We start from the raw sequence: 17,589 nt of genomic DNA, 5'->3' as shown, positions 1-17,589 counted from the left end.
CAGTTAACCTAGACTGACTCCAGGTGACTGGCACGATGGTCTCCAGGCTTAAATATACCCGGTCTTTCCACACAGTCCGTGCCTGCTGATCTTGCTTACAGTGGTGCCATCTCTGTATGAAGGTCTGCCCCAGGAACAGAGTGGCTCCCCGAGGGTAGAATTTGGGTTCAATGAAAGGAATTTTAGAATTTTCTATTAGGCCCAGGACCTGGTGCTAGCTTTCATTTCTCTAGTAAATCTACAAGGAGGTAGATTGTAAGCCCCATAAGGTCTGGGACTACAGGACTCTGGCTTAGAGCCTGGCACAGTGCCACATGTGCATTGTTTACTGCACAGATGGGGCCCAGAGGTTCCAGAAGCAAATTGGACTTGCAGCAGTGGTTGGAGGTGGTCTGGCCTGACTTAGGGAGTGTAGCAAAGGAAGACTGGACAAGCTCCACTAGGCTCCCATCAGACCTTGTCATTAACCTCGTGTGTGTGTGTGTGTGTGTGTGTGTGTGTGTGTGTGTGTGTGTCAGGAAGGGAGAGAGAAACATCAGTGATGATGAGAATCATTGCTGGGCTGCCTCCTGCACACCCCCTACTGGGGATCAGGCCTGCAACCCAGGCATGTGCCCTTGACCAATCGAACTCAGGAACCTTCAGTCTGCAGGCCGACACTCTATCCACTGCACCAAACCAGCTAGGGCATCGTTAACCTGAGTAGGAGCCACTGTGTCTCAAGGGGTCACTGAAGATTAAACTATTCCCCCCCCCCTCCCCCAGGCATCATGACCCTCTTCTAAGGCTTGTCTGTTATTTCCCATGGAGCCCAGTGCCCCTCTATGCCAGCACTGCCCCTTGGGCTCAGTGCTGCTCTGCAGGGCACAGGCTGGCATGCGGGTGGGTCTACAACCAGCCCTGCTTCCTACTTCCTAGTGGACTCCAAGTTCACTGTTGACTGTCATGGAGCTTCTTTGGGGGAGCCTTCCAGTCTTCCTGTCCCGACAGGGTGGCTCTCGTTGCATTAATGAGGCAAGAACACCACGGGCAACATCAGGCTTTATTGGGGCCAAGATGGTATGGACACGCCCCAGAGAAACCAGGACCATACCACGCTGTGCTTCCCTATGTCCTCTGCCCAAGTCACTCCAGCCTCCCTCAACCCAGTTCCCCCCCCTTCACAATCAGAATGGAGGTGAGTGTCAAGGCCGCCACCTGGTGGTATAGCAGACACAAGGCAAGGGGTTGGGGGCAGAGGTCTGGTGAAAGTTTTAGTTGCCACACCCCAGTGACAGGGTGAGCCCTGAGAGGAAAAAGCCCCCAAACCCAAGGAGGGGATTGTATTTGGGGTAACTACTTATCCCAGTTTCAGAGACCAAACATCTTGCTTCTGGCTGGAAGCCTGGGCAATCATTCTGTGTGTTGTGATTCATTTCAAAAGGGGATGAAGTCACAGTAGGCAATGAATTGAGTGGACCCTCAAGACTAAAATGCAAATTGGTAAACAGGACCAATGCCTGAGAAGGGAATCCCAGTGGGTCCAGCTTGTCTTAGCAGCTTCCGCCTGGAGGCTGAACTGAGGTCTCAGACCTGTGGGGCAGGCTCCCCTTTCCACCCCAGTGGGCTAGCTAGGGAGGGGAGGTCTTATTCTGCTTCTAAAATTGCTCTAATTGGCAAAGGTGCCCTCTCCCCTCCTCCTAATCCCTGTTTCCTCCCCCATGCCCCTCTTCCTTTTGCTCTTCAGAGTCTGAAATTGCAAGACAGGGGCATGGGCAGGAGGGGGAGTGGATCACCCTGTTCCCCACCTCACTGCATGCTCACTACAGACGTCTTCCCTGCGTCCCCGGCCTCCCCACCCCACGCAGGAGGAGTCTGATAGAAGAGGCCACTATTGACACGGCTAAGGTATCGGCCAGGGCAGCCCTAATTTGAGTCCACGAAGCCAGTGGACCAGTATCCTGAGATAAGTCTCCAGAGATGTCCCGAGTAGGGCACAACATGGCAGGTAGCGAATCACAAAACCTCAAGGTTGGCTCAGCAGGTGGTCAGTACTTCGGAGCGAATGTGACAGAAGGCACCCTTTAACGGGGTAGGTCTGTGTTCAAGGCTCAGGGTGTGCGCTCAACAGGTCTCTGTTGACTGATGGGTGGATGGAGGGCCCCAAGCCACCTAGCAGGGTGACCTCTGTCCTGTCCCTTCCCATCAGCAGTGACAAGAAAGGGTTCCTCCAAGAGCTGGCGGGGAGACCCCCTAGGGACAGCGGCGATGATGGCTTCTGAGCCCACAGGAGGGAGCAGAGCCCAGCAGGAAAGGCGGCTGACCCGCATTCTTTGCAGAGGCCGCTGGTTAGAGTGACAGGATGAGGGTCAGCTCAAAGTGACAGGATGACAGGCGAAGAGAAGAGAGGGGACTCAGACCAGTCCGGCTGCTTCCATCGCCCGCTCCACCCTCTCTTACCCCACCAGCTTGCTCCACTGGATGGTACTGAAAAAGGGGTGGGACTTGAGTCTGTTGACACCGCCCGCTCCAGCTCCCAGGCGCCTGCTGGCATCGAACTGCAGTAGCTGTGGAGAAAGGCCCGGTCAGCGCCTGGCAGGCCTTCCCAGCCCCATGGCTGAGGTGTGGGCGGACTTCCGGGGACTTGTCGCCCTGGCCCCGGGGGCTCACTCCCTGCCAGCCCAGCCCATAGAACCCCCAGTTTTACCCTGGGGAACACACTGGTGGTGTTTGGCCACCAACATATAGAGAACTTTGTAACCTCCTGCACCCACATCAGCCACCCAGGAGCAGCATGCTTGTTCACACACAGGGTTCTGCCCTCCCAGCGCCCACCCTCAGGCCAAGGAGCCGCCTCTGCCGGGCCGGCTGACCTCACCTCCGTCAGCAGGGAGGCTGCTGGGCGACTGAGCCACTCAGGCAGCTGGAGCTGGGTGTGGGGCTGGATTCCTGAGGGGTGGCTCTGGGATAGGGCCTGGGAAGACACAGGGAGGGGCCTCAGGAGGCAACCCCTGGAAAGTCTGCACACCCCAGCGGCAGCCAGGCTTTTATTTTTCCCCGGGTCACATTCCATGGGATGATGATAATGCAGACCATTGGATCTGCTTTGCATCTACTGTATGCCAGGCGGCACTAGATGCCTGACAGCCATTCTCCACACTCCCACGGCCCCTCTCAGAGGAAATACAAGTATCGCATCGGAGAGACAAAAGCAGGCTGAGAGGTGAAGGGACTGATGCTGAGGGTAGGGTTTGAACCCAGGTCTGTCTGGCTCTAAGCTTGCTCGATGCATTGCTCTTGGGCTGCAATCAGGACCGGCACTTCAGGATGAGTATTGGACCTTGTCTTCACACAGAAAAACAACAACACAACCATCCACGGGCCACCCATTTGGCAGCAGGCCACGGCGTGCTCCGGCCGCGCCAAGGCAGGGCTGTGCTGAGGGAAGGCAGGGCCTCTACTCCAGCGGGGTGCAGCTGTGGAGAGCAAGGAGGTCTGTCTGGAGGTCAGGATGAGCTGCAAGAAGCGACCAGGAGGAAGGCCAGAAGCTCAGGTGGTGGGAGGCTGAGAGGGGAGAGCAGCTGTTTGCAGCCAGGCCTCTCAGAGGCCCTGGGCTACGGGACAAAAGCAGGAGGCAGCCACGGTGAACTGGTCCGACCTGGGCTTCAGGTCACACTGCATCCTCTCTGGCTATTTCCTGCTGAAAGGCGGTTCGGCCTTTCCCTTGCTGTCTGACCTCACCAGCCCCAGGTGCAGAGCTGAGCTCATCGGGTGGACAGAGGGCAGAGGCCGCCATCCTGAGCAAGGGCGTTTGCCGGGGGAACTTGGAGCTCTTGGCTGACCCAGGCTGGACGGACAGCGGCTGGCCTGCATCCAGGAGGCCCTCTCTCCTGTTCTTCAGCCAAAGTCTGGGGGTGACAGCCCAGGAGGCCGTCGGGGGTGGGAAGTGAGCAGGGGGAAGCGGCTGAGGGGGTGAGCCAGGCGCCTTTCGGGGAAGAAGCGCTGTCCAATCCCACCCTTCCTCCAAAACCCGCCCTGACCACCCAACTCAGCTCTCACCCACTGACGTCGGCAGTCCCACCAGCTACAGCCACTAGCATGGGGGAGGGGGTACCAAGTGTGCCCACGGCCTGGGTGGCAGTGGCTCCCTGCGTCTCTCGTGGCCTGTGGGGGTGAGCTGGGGAGGAGCACCAGGCAGCTTGAGCCCGACGTGGGCTGGTTGTATCAAGCCCAGGCCACCCTGTCCCCAGTGACCCCCACAAGGCCCCACACCCTGCCCCGCCACTCACCGTTCCAGTCAGCAGTTCATACAGCAGGGACCCAAAGCTCCACCAGTCACAGGCTTCCGTCAGCTCAGAAATCCCACCCACCTCTGCGGGAGCAAGAACACCAATGTCCCCGCCTTCCCCGAGAAGGTGGGTCTCCCTTCTATTCATCCTACCGGACCCGGCCCATCCCCTGTCCCCCTCACCCCCCCCCCAGGTTCACCCACACAAAGGCACGGGGTCCAGGGCCCTGCCCCCGCTCCTTGCCTGGGGCACTGTAGAGGTTGTCCACAGCCTCCCGGCAGCACTGGGGCTCCACCTCTGACCACTGGCCAAAGTACGTGAGCCGAACATGACCTTCCCGTCAGTGCACAGGGGATGGAAGGGGGACAAAAAATACCATCAGTCATTGCTGAGCAGCGGGCCTTGGGGAGGGGCCTCCAGGACGTCCCCCAACACAAGGCAGGAGCCACTGGCCTCACTAAGCATGGCCTCCCTAGGGGCATGCAGCCCTGAGGCCCAGAGACAGCTGGGTATTCATAGGAGCTGCTGCCCTGGACTCCTGGGCCCGAAGGGGCTTGTTTCCAGACTCATCCTTGGAGACTTCGCAGAGTCTTGTGTGAAAAGACTTGGGGGGCAGAAGGGGGGTGGGAGGCTGGCTGGTGTGGCTCAGTGGTTGAGCATCCACCTTTGAACCAGGAGGTCACCGTTTAATTCCCGGTCAGGGCACATGCCTGGATTGTTGGCTCGATCCCCTGTATGGGGCCTACAGGAGGCAGCCAATCAATGATTCCCTCTCATCACTGATGTTTCTCTCTCTCTCTCTCTCTCCCTCTCTGAAATCAAGACAAATATATTAACAACAATAAAAAAAGGCTGGGGAAGCAGATAACCTCCGCCATTCCCTCAAATTCGTGGCACTCTCCTCCATCTTGAGGCTTTGCCCGCCCCCCCCCCCCCCCCCGCCACCCGTACTCCCCTCCCCCAGGCCTGGGCACCTACCTGCTTGGTCCAGGAGCAGGTTCCGGGGATTGAGGTCCCGGCACAGCACGCCCTGCTCGTGCAGCGCCTCCAGGGCCACCAGCGTCTCAGCCGCCCACTGCTTGACCTGCTCTTCCCTCACCCTCCAGGCGCCCCCGCCAGACCCCTGGCTGGCCTTGTCCACTGAGGGGCAGCTCTGACCTCTGCTGCGGCCACAGCCCCCCAGCACCCGGCCGGCCCCCTCGCGAACCCAAGAGAGCCCCCACGGGGACCCAGTGTCTGAGGTCTGGCCAGGTTCTCTCCGGGACTGGAGGTGCAGGCGGCCACCGGGAGCCTTCGGGGGGTCCGAGGAGCAGGAAGTGCTGGTCCTGGCTGAGGGTGCACCTTCGGCCTCTCTCTGGGGTCTGACGGGTGGGACCTCCCTCGCTGGGGCAAGGCTCCGGCAAGTCCAAGGAGACTCCAGCGGCACTCTGTCCTGCAGGCGGGTGTGGCCAGGGGGCAGCAGCGTTGGGGTCCGGAGGCTGAGGCGGGAGTTGAGCTGAGCCTTCATCCCCTCCAGGCTGGAGCCAGACCTGAGGCCAGACTGCTGGGGGCGTGCCTGGGAGAGCAGGTGGGACCAGAGCGTGCCTCCTGGGCCAGGCGGAGGGAGCGGCCAGCATGGGGATGGGAGAAGAAGAGCATGGACACCGGGTCCGGCCCCACCCTGCGGATCCTCTGCCCTCCGGTCCTCGCCTCTGCTCCTCCCTCCCGGAGCCTGAACCTAGAATGACCTCTCCTTCCTGTCACTCACCTAGAGAGGACCCAGCCTCCCCATCTGGCACAAAATAGGTGCTTAACCCCTAAGGAAATGTGAATTATTGTTAATGTCCTTGGTTTTGGTGTTGGTTTACCAGTGTTCAATATATTTTATACATATATATATTTAAAAATTCCTAGGGACAATAGTACAATGAAATATGTTAGTAAAATAAAAGAAGGCCAGGCATGGACCTGTGATGACTCTAGGTCAGGGGTCCTCAAACTTTTTAAACGGGGGGCCAGTTCACTGTCCCTAGGACCGTTGGAGGGCCGGACTATAGTTTAAAAAAAAACTATGAACAAATTCCTATGCACACTGCACATATCTTATTTTGAAGTAAAAAAACAAAACGGGAACAAATACAATATTTGTATTTGCATGTGGCCCGCAGGCCGTAGTTTGAGGACCCCTGCTCTATGTTATGAACTAGAATGTGCACCTCATTAAAAAAATCTCATCACCTGCCCTAGCCGGTTTTGCTCAGTGGATAGAACGTCGGCCTGTGGACTGAAGGGTCCGGGTTTGATTCATGCCCGGGGTTGTGGGCTTGATCCCCAGTAGGGGGTATGCAGGAGGCAGCCAACCAATGATTGTCTCTCATCATCGATGTTTCTATCTCTCCCTTCCTCTCTGAAATCAATCAAAATATATATATATATATATATATATATATATATATATATATATTTAAAATCTCATCACCCTAACAGGAGATCAATAAATATCTGCTACATGACCAGCTCCTGTCCTTACAGCTTCAGAACCACCCCCCCACAGGGCGCTCCGAGGGATGGGCGCAGACTAGAAAAATGAAGAGCCAGGACTGGAGGACATGGTGACAAAGGGGACACCTGCATACATGTCCTCTCGCCAGCCCTACGTGAACATCTTCCCCAGGATGTCCCTGCCCCTCAGCACCCCTGGGGCCCACACAGCCTGACCCGGCCATCACCCTCCAGCAAGGCCAGGCCCTGGTCTGTGCTGCACACCTGGTGGGAGTTACTCCCTCCCTCGGTTTTGGCATTTTAAGGGCAGGAAAGGGGACACCTCCCCAAGGCCCCTCACCTTGCACGTGCTCCAGGTGCAGGAAGATGGAGTCCTCGCTGACAAAGTACCGCAGCAGCTTGGTCATGTAGGGGACCCCGTGCGGGATGATGGTCAGCCGCTCCCGGCTCGCCGTGTGACACCTGGACAGGCTCTGGGGAGGGGGCAGGCCAGAGGCTGCTCTGTTAGGGGACGTCAGAGCCCCAGCTTCAGTGGCCACCGGAAGAGGGAGGGGAGCCACCCTGAGGAGCAACTGCCTCCCCCACTTCCTGCCCTGGCCCTCACCCCTGTCTTCCCTATGCCATCCAGTTCCCCCACCTCCTGGGCCAGGGAGGAGGCAGTGAAGTGTGTGTGCCTGGAGGGCTGGGGCACACTCAGGGCAGGACAAGTGGCTTTCAGATTTGGAGGGAGCATGGACTTCATATAGAGATTCTGGGTAGGGGGTTCCCTAGAGGGTGGCGGGGTCTAAGAGCTCTGAGAAAGTCCCACGGGGAATGCAGAATGGAGGGGGCTGGGCGGCACCTGCCTTCACCACGAAGGTCCCTCCAGTCGCTGGGTCCTGGACCAGCTGCACCTGCCAAGGCATTGGTCAAGGCACATGCTAGTTCCCGGGGCTCCACGGCCCTAATCCCAGCCCCCAGGTTCCTCCACTGAGGCGGACTCACTCCACAGGCAGGGCAGAAAAGGCAGGCCCCAAAACGGACATCAATCCTGTCCTGCTCATCCACCCTTCTTAGACCCGCAGGTCTTAGCTCATGTGCCGCCGCCTCCAGGAAGCCTTCCCAGCCCTCAGGTGCTCTCCAAGCTCACCCGTAGGGGAACCTTATCACACGATGTCTAATTTCCTGTCTCCCCACTGCACTGTGAGCCCCAGGAGGACAGGAACCCCACTGTCCAGCTGTTTCCAGAGCACACATCCATGGGGAGTGGCCCAGCCTGCAGGGCCCGAAGGTGTCATGGATGGAAACGACCTCAGAACCAGTTACGTGATTGATCTTTCATTTTACAGGTGAAAAGCTGAGGCTCCGAGAGTGTGGCCCAGACCACCAATGGGCCAAGCCGTGCCCACGTGCTGGGCTGGGAGTGCTCTCTCAGGCCTCCCCAACTGACGCCCACCCTTCTTTTAAGTAATTCTCTCTGGAGGCTGTCTTCGGAGAGCAGCCCACTCCTTCGCCCGTTGGTTTTGTTCAGAGGCAGGGCCTTGTATCAAGGTGGGAACTTGCCTCTTCTCGTGGTGGGCAGGGTGGACCGCGGGCACGGGAGAGGGCATGCTGGGGGGCAGAAAATGGCCCAGACTAGGGGCCTGCAGGGGCAAGACCACTGGGTGAGGTTGTGACTCCTTGCAGACACTCCCCGTGGTGGTGGGTGGAGCCCGGCCCGCAGGCCAGACCACTGGGCAGTGAATCCTGCAGCCTCAGGTTGGAACTGGGCTTAGATCTTGGAAATGAATTGGTTTCCTCATCTACCAAAGAGTGATCGCAAATGCCCCCTTCCCTCATCACCGGTTTGGTTGATGCCATCTTGGATGTAAAGGCCGTGAGCATGCCAGTTGTCACACTTGCTAAGACACATCACCTCTCTGAACCTTGTTTTCTTAACTGCAAGTTGGGGTCATAGCAGTGCCCCATCTGGAGGTCATTAGGATTCTATAAAGCAGACAACTCAAGCAGAGCAGCAACCTGTGCCTGCCACAAACACGCCCTCGATAATCTTTAGTGATTATTATTATTATTATTATTATTATTATTATTATTAAGAAACCCCACTGGGTAGGGAGCACATACTCTGTGCTAAATGCTTTATATGATTTAGTTTCACAGCCCTACTCGGTGAGTGTTATTGGTGATCCACTTTATTGATGAAGAAATTGAGGTTCAGCCAGGCCTGTGTTGCTCAGTGATTGAGCATTGACCTATGAACCAGGAGGTCATGGTTCGATTCCCAATCAGGGCACATGCCTGGGTTGTGGGCTCCATCCCCAACAGGGTCGTGCAGGAGGCAGCCGATCAATGATTCTCTCTCATCATTGATGTTTCTATCGTTCCCTTTTCCTTCCTCTCTGAAATCAATAAAAAGATATTTTTTCAAAAAAAGAAATTAAGATTCAGAGAGGTTATGTTGCCCACGATCCCGCTCCTGAAAAGTGGTAGAGCCAGGCCTTGGATCCAGGCAGGCTGACCCCGGGCCCTGGAGAATAACCGCACCTGGGGGCACAGCCAGCTCACTCTGGCACGTGCCCTCCCCTCTGGGCCCCAGGAACCCCATCACCAGTGAAATGAAGGCGGTGGACTTGGTGCAGCAGGAGTGAGGGGGTTCCTCCTCCAAGAGCCACAGTCTGAACCCAGCCTGGCCCCAGCTCCTTTGCCAAGTCTGTACAATGTTTGAAAAAGAAATCTGGGGTCATTTAGGAGAACAGAGTTTCCCACAAGCACCGACACCCAGATAATTCCCCACTGTCCCTTGCCAAGTGGGGCTTCCTACCACCTCGTCCGGGACACGGCCCTATCATTCACAGAGCCCAGAAACCAGCGGGGAAGGTTGGGGCAGTGAGAAATAAAACGCAATCAGGACATTGAAACAAGTGGGTTAAACTCTATATGTACATGAAAACCTACCCATCTGGAAAGAATTCGACCAGAACATTAGCAGTAATTATCTTGGAGTGAGGTAGGGTGGTGGGGAATTGTTTGTTTCTGTTTTAAATGTCTTCCTCTTTCGTGTTATCTCAAAAGGGTAGCAGACAGGGCATTTTCCCATTAAACCCAGCAAACAAACACACCGCCTTCCTCTTTTGCTCCTTGCTACAGGAGACACAACACCTGCTAGTCACGTGGCCTCTGTGGCCTCAGTTTCACGCTCTGTAAGACAGTTACTAACAGTCAGCTCTACCCAGAGGAGCTTGTGGCCGTGAAGGAAAACCCCACGGCACCATCCCATGTGGGAACCATTAGCCACGTGTGGCTATCAAGCCCTTGAAATGTGGCTGGTGCAGCTGCTGCAGCTTCTTTGGTGAAACACATGAGCACTTTCTGTAAAAATGCCCAACGTATCCAAATCCCAGAAGGAATCTCTCATGGAGCTAACAAGCCCAAAAGTTGCAAACAGGTTTGCAAAATCCAAGGTCCATGGGGGCTGGGATGTGAGCCCAGTGAGCAGGGCAGGGACGGGAGCAAAGCAGAGGCCGGTGTCCCTTCAAGTGGGCAGCCCTTCTCCACTCCCTGCTGCTTCAGGGACCCCGAGCCAGCCTTTCCAGATCTCTGGATTTTGAGGAGAAGCAGGATATCTGGATGTTTATATGAAACCTGCCAACTTTTAAATGTTGGTAACTAATACATTTTTTAAAAAACACCCCGGTGTTTGAGCCAAAAAAACAAGAAGTGACTCGAACGACCTTTTTCTTCCCCATCCTTGACTCAGAGCCTGGATCCTGGACGCGGCTCGCAGGCCTCCAGGCTCCCCGAGGGCAGACGCCTGGGTATTCTGGCCGACTGCCTACCTAGTCCTTGACCAACCCACCTCTGTTCCCTGCCACCCTCTATGCCTGCCAGTACCTCTTCAGCCCTAGAGACCCCCTCCCGACAACCGGGCACCTCAGGGGACGCACCGGCTTCCCCAGCCAGCCCTTTGCCCTCCCGGGCTCTGTGCTGGGGGCCAGCGCTGCTCTCCTGCCCGGATCTGCCTGGGCAGAGCTGTGGAATGGGACACTGTGAGGCACATCAGACCTGGCCCGAGGCTGCCGAACACCTCTCCTAATTTGGGGAAATTGGTGCTCCTGGCTTGGGAACGGCGCAGGAACAGGAAGCAGGATCTCTGGAGGGAGGTGGAGCAGGTGAGGTGAATGCCCAAGAAAGGGTGAAAAAGGAACAACGCAGGGCGATCTCAAGACAGGACGGCTGCTGTCCACGTGCAGGACTCAGAACACTGGGTTCCGAAAACGCTTTGCCCAGGGGTGACCGGGGCTTAAGCAAATGAGGGGGATCCTGTCACAGACCTCGCTCTTGGCAACTCAAGGTGCCCATTTGCATCCTACAACTCCTGTAATTTAAAAAACAGCCCTAGCCGGTTTGGCTCAGTGGACAGAGCGTCGGCCTGCGGAATGAAGGGTCCCGGGTTCGATTCCGGTCAGGGGCATGTGCCTGGGTTGCGGGCACATCCCCAGTAGGAAATGTGCAGGAGGCAGCTGATCGATGTTTCTCTCTCATCGATGTTTCTAAATCTCTATCCCTCTCCCTTCCTCTCTGTAAAAAATCATAAAAAAAAAAAAAAGATGCAGACGCTAAAAGCTAACACTACTTTTCTCAGGTCTTTAAAAAATAAATAAATAAATAAATAATAAAAAACAAAGTAGTGTAACGTCAACTCACTATTTGCCAAACTCCTTTCACCCGGAACTCCACTCTCCCCAGCACCCCTGGCTCAGCGGGATCCCATGTGGGGCAACGGGGTGGCAGCCACCTCCCAGCCACATGGACTAGTTGGCGGGAGGGCAGGGCTGCACAGACGGAGCCCGGCCGGGCCTTGCTGACATACTGGGGTCCATTCCAGGGACCGGGGAGGAGCCGCTGGAGCAAGGCTGGGGGACGGGAAGCCGCATGCCTCCGGACTGGCGTTGGCCACCCGCATCTAGAGCCATCAAACGTGCATCACGTGTTTTAGCATGTGCCAGGCCTTTCCCCTAAATGAGCTCATTTTAGTTCCCACATCACCCCGTGGGGGGAGGGGCCTCACCCACTGGCCGGCGAGCGCTGAGAGGTGAAGGACCTGCCCTTGGCCGCCTGTGTGCTGCCCACACAGACTCCATCCTCGGGCGTGTGCGGAAGCACACACTGGCCTCCTCCGCTCTGTGGCTCCCGACCCATTGAATCCCCCGTGAGTGTTGGAATTGCAGATACCCGGCTCGACCCCAGAGATTCGGACTCAAAGGGCCTGCGGTGGGGCCCAGGCGTCTGTATTTTGGGGGAGCTCCCCAGGCGATTCTGACAAACAGCCAGAATGAGAAAGAACTTCAGTGACTCCTCAGGCAGCCCTTGGTGGGGGCAGAGGGCAATCGAACACTGGCTCTGTGGGTGAAAAGGGCCACAGACGAAACCTGACAAGCTCAGGGGAGGCCTGCCTGACGGGCCTTACAAGCTCAGGGACCAGAAGTAACCACACAGGGTGGTCTGAGCATGAAGCTTCCTAACCACAGGAGAGTCGTAGGGGGTCGTCACGTCCTAGGCCTATAGCTTCCTTGACAAACCTCAATCTGTACCTTAGGTGAGCCTGTCATTTTGCATCTAAGATAACATACCTTTGAAATGTCAGCGTCATCTTTTTTGCAGACACCCCCCCCCCCCCCCCCCAGGGAACAACCTCCCACCGGATCAGGAGACCACAGAACCCCTCATGGTATCTTGTCCCCGGAATCCCCTCTCCATGTGCTGTAAATGTTACTCAGTACCCGCCCGGTGACCTCCCAGGCAAAAGAAGTATGGGTCTATCCGTTTTACTTCCTACCCAACCCCAGAGATTTCCCCGAGTTGCTCTCCCGCCTCCCTCATCTACCGCCAATGAATTTTAAGTAACCGCCCCCCTTGGTCTCCCCTTTAATTTTAATGTATAAAATAAGTGGTAAAACTGACATCTTTTCTGGAACATTTTCTCAATCCATTGAGATTTTGCTTCCCCACAATTGTCATCAGTTGGGCTCAAATAAATTCATAAAAATTCGCACAGGTTTGGACGTTTCTTATGCCGACAGCTCCAATCTCATTTGACCCAACTGTCCTTCTGACTTCCACTCTGAGTGTCCCAGGTACGGGTTGGGATGTCAGTTCCTATCTTCCTGTCTGCCTTGCGTTAAGGGGAAGGGCCCCAGATGGGGTGAGGAGGAGGGTGGGGCCCGGAGAGAAAGGGCAGAGCTGCCAGGCCCTGGATGATTGGGACACTCGGAGGGCAGGTTTCTGGAGATGAGCACCTTCCCGCCACGGGACCTTCTTGGCTGTGCTTGGTGGGAGACTCGGCTGCAGCCCTGGGGTGCAGAGGGAATGCGGGGTGGGGGCCGGTGGGAAGTGGGAGTGAGCCAGAGTGGGTGGCAGGATGCCCTGGGCACAGCTTCTCCTGAGGCTTCTGTCTTGACTCCGGGAGGAGCAGTTTTCTGTGTCTGAGCTGGAGGGCTGTGGAAAGGCGCTGCCTGCCTCTTGGGTTCCCAGCTTCCTTCCCAGGACCTGACTGGTGTGTACTGGGGCAGGGAGGGATGGGGGGCTGCTGGACACAGCTGGATACCCTGCCCCCTCTCCAGTCTCCTCTGAAGGACTGGGCGTGGCTGCTCTCTCTGCCCACCTGTCACCCCAATTGCACACATCACCTCCTCCCACACCAAGGGCCCTGCTTACTCACCTTCTCGATGACCCCGACCACCCTGCAGCCCCTCAGCTGCTCCAGGGCAGAGCTCAGTGTGCGGATGGGCCGGAGCCTCAGGCTGCTGAAACCCTGCGAGGGGAGACAGGCTCAGGCCCCAGCCCTCCTCAGCCAGGCAGTGGGCAGGGCCTCCAGCTGCCGGGGGAGCACAGGGAGTGGGCAAGAATGGGGTACGGTCCAGCCTCACCTCACAGGGACAGGCTAGCAGAGAAGCTGGTCCTGACTTGGGTGGGGGGGCCCACACTGCCCTCTTCACCCAGCCCCCCCCCCCCCGCACCTCCCCGCAGCCCTTCTCCAAGGCTCAGGGAGTCCCTAAGGCTTCAGAAGCCTCCCTGTCTCCAGGAGGCAGATGCTCCCGGGGGTGGGGAAATAACCTGGGAACGTGTGGATCCCAGGGAACACGCCTCGAAGACCAAGGCATGTGGCCCAGGCACGTGATTTGGGGAAAAGTGAGCCCAGGAGGGGTGCGTGTGCATGTCTGTGCACACCTGTGGGCATGAGAGGTGTGCGTGCATTTTCAACCCCTCTGCGTGTGCACTGGGTTAGGAAAAGCCATATGGGGAGAGCATCCGTGCACGTCTATGTACGCATGTATGTGTATGTGCACACGGCGGTATTCGTGTCTGCTCCACATACTGAGGCCCATTCAAACACAAACAGCCCTGGGAGCCTTGAAGTGCGTGCACATGCGGGCATGTGTATGAGCCGTGGGCGAGGGTGGGGAGATGTGTGTGTGTGCTGTGAGGGCGCGAGACTGGACTGGGGATGATTCACTCAGTGATGGAAAATGAATGAACTACAGAGGGTGTGGGAGAGAGAGGAAGCCAAAGGGGGGGGGGGAGGGGCAGCCCTGGCTCACCACTGGCCGCCCAGCCCTGCAGCCCGCTGGCCCACGGGTGGGGGGCGGCTCCTCACCGTGCCAGGGCTGGCTCCGCTGCCCAGGGTCCTCTGCAGGTGGCAGTTGAAGATCTCCTCTGCCCGCCGCAGGTACTTGGTGATTTTCAGCTTTACAGCCTCGCATCGCTCCTTGTTGGGGTCCACTGTGGGGGGGAGGGGGTTACCAGGACCCACCCTGCTCCCCTCCCTGGCCCTGGAGGGCTGTGGTTCTAACTCCCATGGCCTGCCCTCTGCCCTCCATAGGACAGGGTGCCTAACTCTGAGGCTGGTCAGCGGACCCTGCCCCACATCTGTTCCTGAGCCCCTCCTCTGGGAGGGAGACTGGCGGGGGAGGAGGAAGGAAGATGGCAGGAGGGGTTGGGAGCTGCGGTCACCCTCTGCTTACAGCACTTTGCAGCTGGCACCCACCACCTCGCTGGCCGCCGTCACACCCTGGGCAGGGACCGAGTGGGATTTCCATGTCCATTTTCACAGGAGACAGAAGCTCCCAGAGAACATGGCTTCCTTACTCTCTGGTGCCCAGTGTTCAAAAGGCCAGAGAGGGATCAGGATTGGAAGACAAAGGAATTTGCTGGACAGGCCTGCAGCCCAGGCACCGAGGGGTCTGGCCAGCAGGAGGGTAGGAAGCACGAATCAGGGCCTGACTCCACCCGAGCCTGGCCACCAAGGCCCCGGGTCCCACACTGGCCTCAGGGCCAGCCTCTCCCCCAGCTTGGAAATGCCTTACTTTGCCCTTCTCCTCCCCTCCCTTCCCCTCCCCTCCCCTCCCCTCCCCCTCCCCTCCCCTCCCCTCCCCTCCCCTCCCCTTCCAGCTTCGCTGTTCTCTCTCAGGAGCTCTTCCTGACCTTTCAGCTGGACAGTGCACCTGCCGTTCTTCAGTGCTCCGACTAGAATCTGAACTTCTAGAAACATCCCCTAGGCCAGCCGCGCCTGGACTCAGTTTCCCTCCCTTCACTTCCTCCTCATTGCCCTTCACACGAGACTGTAATTGTCCATGGTCAACTCATCAGCCTACCCCCATTACACACGAGCTATGTCACTGCCCTGTGCCTCCGTTTCCTCACTCGGGAAATAGGAATAAAAATAGTTCCTATGCACTCGGAGCTCCATGCAACAACATACTTAGTATCTTCTGTTACCGTGAGGTTCAGGTGAGTTAACACAGGCAAAGCCCTTGGACCGGCGCCTGGCATGCAGGAACTGCTGGATAAACACTCGCTATTATCAGTGTCTGTCGGAGAGGCCCGCGGGCCCTGTTCGCCCGGCACGGATGGACAGATGAGGGACGAGCTCCACCTCGGCCCTCCCTCACCAGCCCCTGTCCCCGCGCGGCCCAGCCCAGCCCTCACCGTGCACGCCTCGCAGCAGGACGTCCACGCTGTTCTGGTAGTGGTTGAAGGCTGCCTCGTAGTCCTCGCTGACATCGCGCTCCAGGGCCAGCCGGATCTGCGTGGCTGCATCCACCAGGTAGTCGCGCTTGGTCACATCAGGTGGCCCCGGAGCCACCCGGCTGCGAATCTGCTCCAGGTACATGCGGGCCTGGGACGGTGCTCGCGAGCAGGGCTCAGGCTCCTGTCCGGGGCCAGGGGGGCACTCGCAGGCCACCAGGCTCATGGCTGCTGCCCTGCAGGTGCGACCTGGGAGTGAGCAGATGCACAAGGGAGGACCCCGCTGGGAACAACACCCCGTTTGCGCCCGGGTTTCCTCCCCTGAATATTCAGAGACTAACACCTGGGTGGAGGGGGGCGGGCTGCAGGGTCAGAGCTAATGTGGGTAAAGTCCTTTCACGGAGCCAGGTCTTTCCTAAGTGGTGGTAACAGAATAAGAACACGCTTGGGGCTCCTCCCTTCAATTCAAATTCAGTTCAACAAGCATTTCTTGAGCACTTACGAGGGGCTGAGCACTGGCGAGAGCTGAAGGTATCTGTGACCCAGAGCTGCCTTCACGTGGCACAGAGCAAACCCATGTCTGTCACACAGTAAACGTAACGGAGGCCGCACTCTGAGGCCGAGGCAGGGCCGTTCCTCACACTGTTCCCTCCATCCTGCCTGTTCTCCCCTTCCTGCTCCTCCCACGGGAATCTCACTTTTCCTCCCCATTCAGCTCCAGACAGAATGGCCGGCCGCTGCTTTGTTTCCCTTAGTGCCGAGGTCAGTGTGGTCAGGGGCGAGGACCTCCCACACCGCCCAGCAGAGAGCTGGGCACAGAGCCAGGCCTTCAAGCCTGTGGGCAAGGGCACTGACCCAGTGGCAGATGGATGGAGTTGGAGGAAGGAGGGCAGGGCCTACCCAGCCCTGGGGAGGGGATGGCTCTGTTCTCCTCCTGTCTCCGTCTCTGAAGCCAGGAGCCCACGTGGCCAGAGACGGGGCAGCAGCTCCTTCTGCGCGTGTGGGACACACGTGGCCAAAGGGACAGAGAAGTGGCTGCGGCCAAGGAAAGGGCTCGGAGAGAGGCCAGCAGAGCTGCCCCTGCCCTCTCTGCAGGGCGCCCCTACCCTCAGGCCCCAGTGGGAAGGAGCCGGGCCCGAACTCCCAATCCCAGGCACGCCCGCCTCTGTAGAGAAAGGGAGGAGAGACCAGGATGGGGAGTGGGGCGGGAAGCGAAACCCACACCCCGGGGCCAGCGGGGGGCTGCACCCTGGCCAGCCTGAGGCCAGGAGGTGGAGGGAGGGGCTCGCCCAGCCACCCGACCCGGGACAGGACATGCCGCTCTGAGGCCTGTGTTGAGGCCTGAGGCCGGTCCTGCGGGCAGAGCAGGGGGGGCAGAGCCGCAGGACGAGGCCTGGACACAGAAAGCGGCGCGTCCAGCCCGTGAGCTCCAGGCACGCGGGGGCACCGCCCCGCTGGGGTCAGGCCGAGGAAGGGGAGCCGGGAGTGAGAAGAGGGGGCATCCTCGCCTGGGAGGAGGGATGGGGAGGAGCCGGGCAAACACTTACCTGCCCGAGCCAGGAGCTCGGTCCGCGCGGCCACGGCGCCACCACCGCCCCTTCCCGTCCGCGGGGGATCCTGCACCAGGGGGGACCCCGGCTTTGCGCCCTCCAGCCGGGTGCAGGCTTCTTGCCGGGTGCAGGCAGCCATTGGCTGCAGATGAGCTCAGCCTCTGGCTGTTAGAATAAACCACCAATCAGCGCCCAGCTCGGCTTCTGCCGGCCCCTAAAGTCGCAGCGTAGGCGGGGCGGAGCGCAGAGGGTGGGGGCCGGATTGGGGAGAGGTGGGTTCAAGGACC

The 17,589-nt window shown here is 58.3% G+C and overlaps 1 protein-coding gene across 1 annotated transcript; it reads right to left on the bottom strand.

Annotated features, from left to right (window-relative positions):
- Positions 1-1,023: 1,023 nt before the first annotated feature.
- RPS6KL1 (ribosomal protein S6 kinase like 1) lies at positions 1,024-17,353 on the bottom strand. Its single transcript, XM_081106445.1, has 11 exons — positions 17,300-17,353; positions 15,714-16,001; positions 14,383-14,507; positions 13,447-13,539; positions 7,595-7,642; positions 7,090-7,222; positions 5,247-5,855; positions 4,512-4,601; positions 4,269-4,351; positions 2,858-2,953; positions 1,024-2,546 (listed from the first exon to the last, which is right to left on the bottom strand). Exons 2-11 carry the CDS (start codon positions 15,976-15,978, stop codon positions 2,436-2,438), a joined length of 1,653 nt encoding a protein of 550 aa, XP_080962571.1. The 5' UTR covers positions 15,979-16,001; positions 17,300-17,353; the 3' UTR covers positions 1,024-2,435.
- Between the last annotated feature and the right edge of the window lie 236 nt (positions 17,354-17,589).

This window comes from Myotis nattereri (genome assembly GCF_964212035.1).
Source record: "Myotis nattereri genome assembly, chromosome: 1".
Classification (NCBI taxonomy): domain Eukaryota; kingdom Metazoa; phylum Chordata; class Mammalia; order Chiroptera; family Vespertilionidae; genus Myotis; species Myotis nattereri.
The sequence above is the reverse complement of the archived record's forward strand: the minus strand, read 5'-3'. Positions and strand labels throughout refer to the sequence as shown.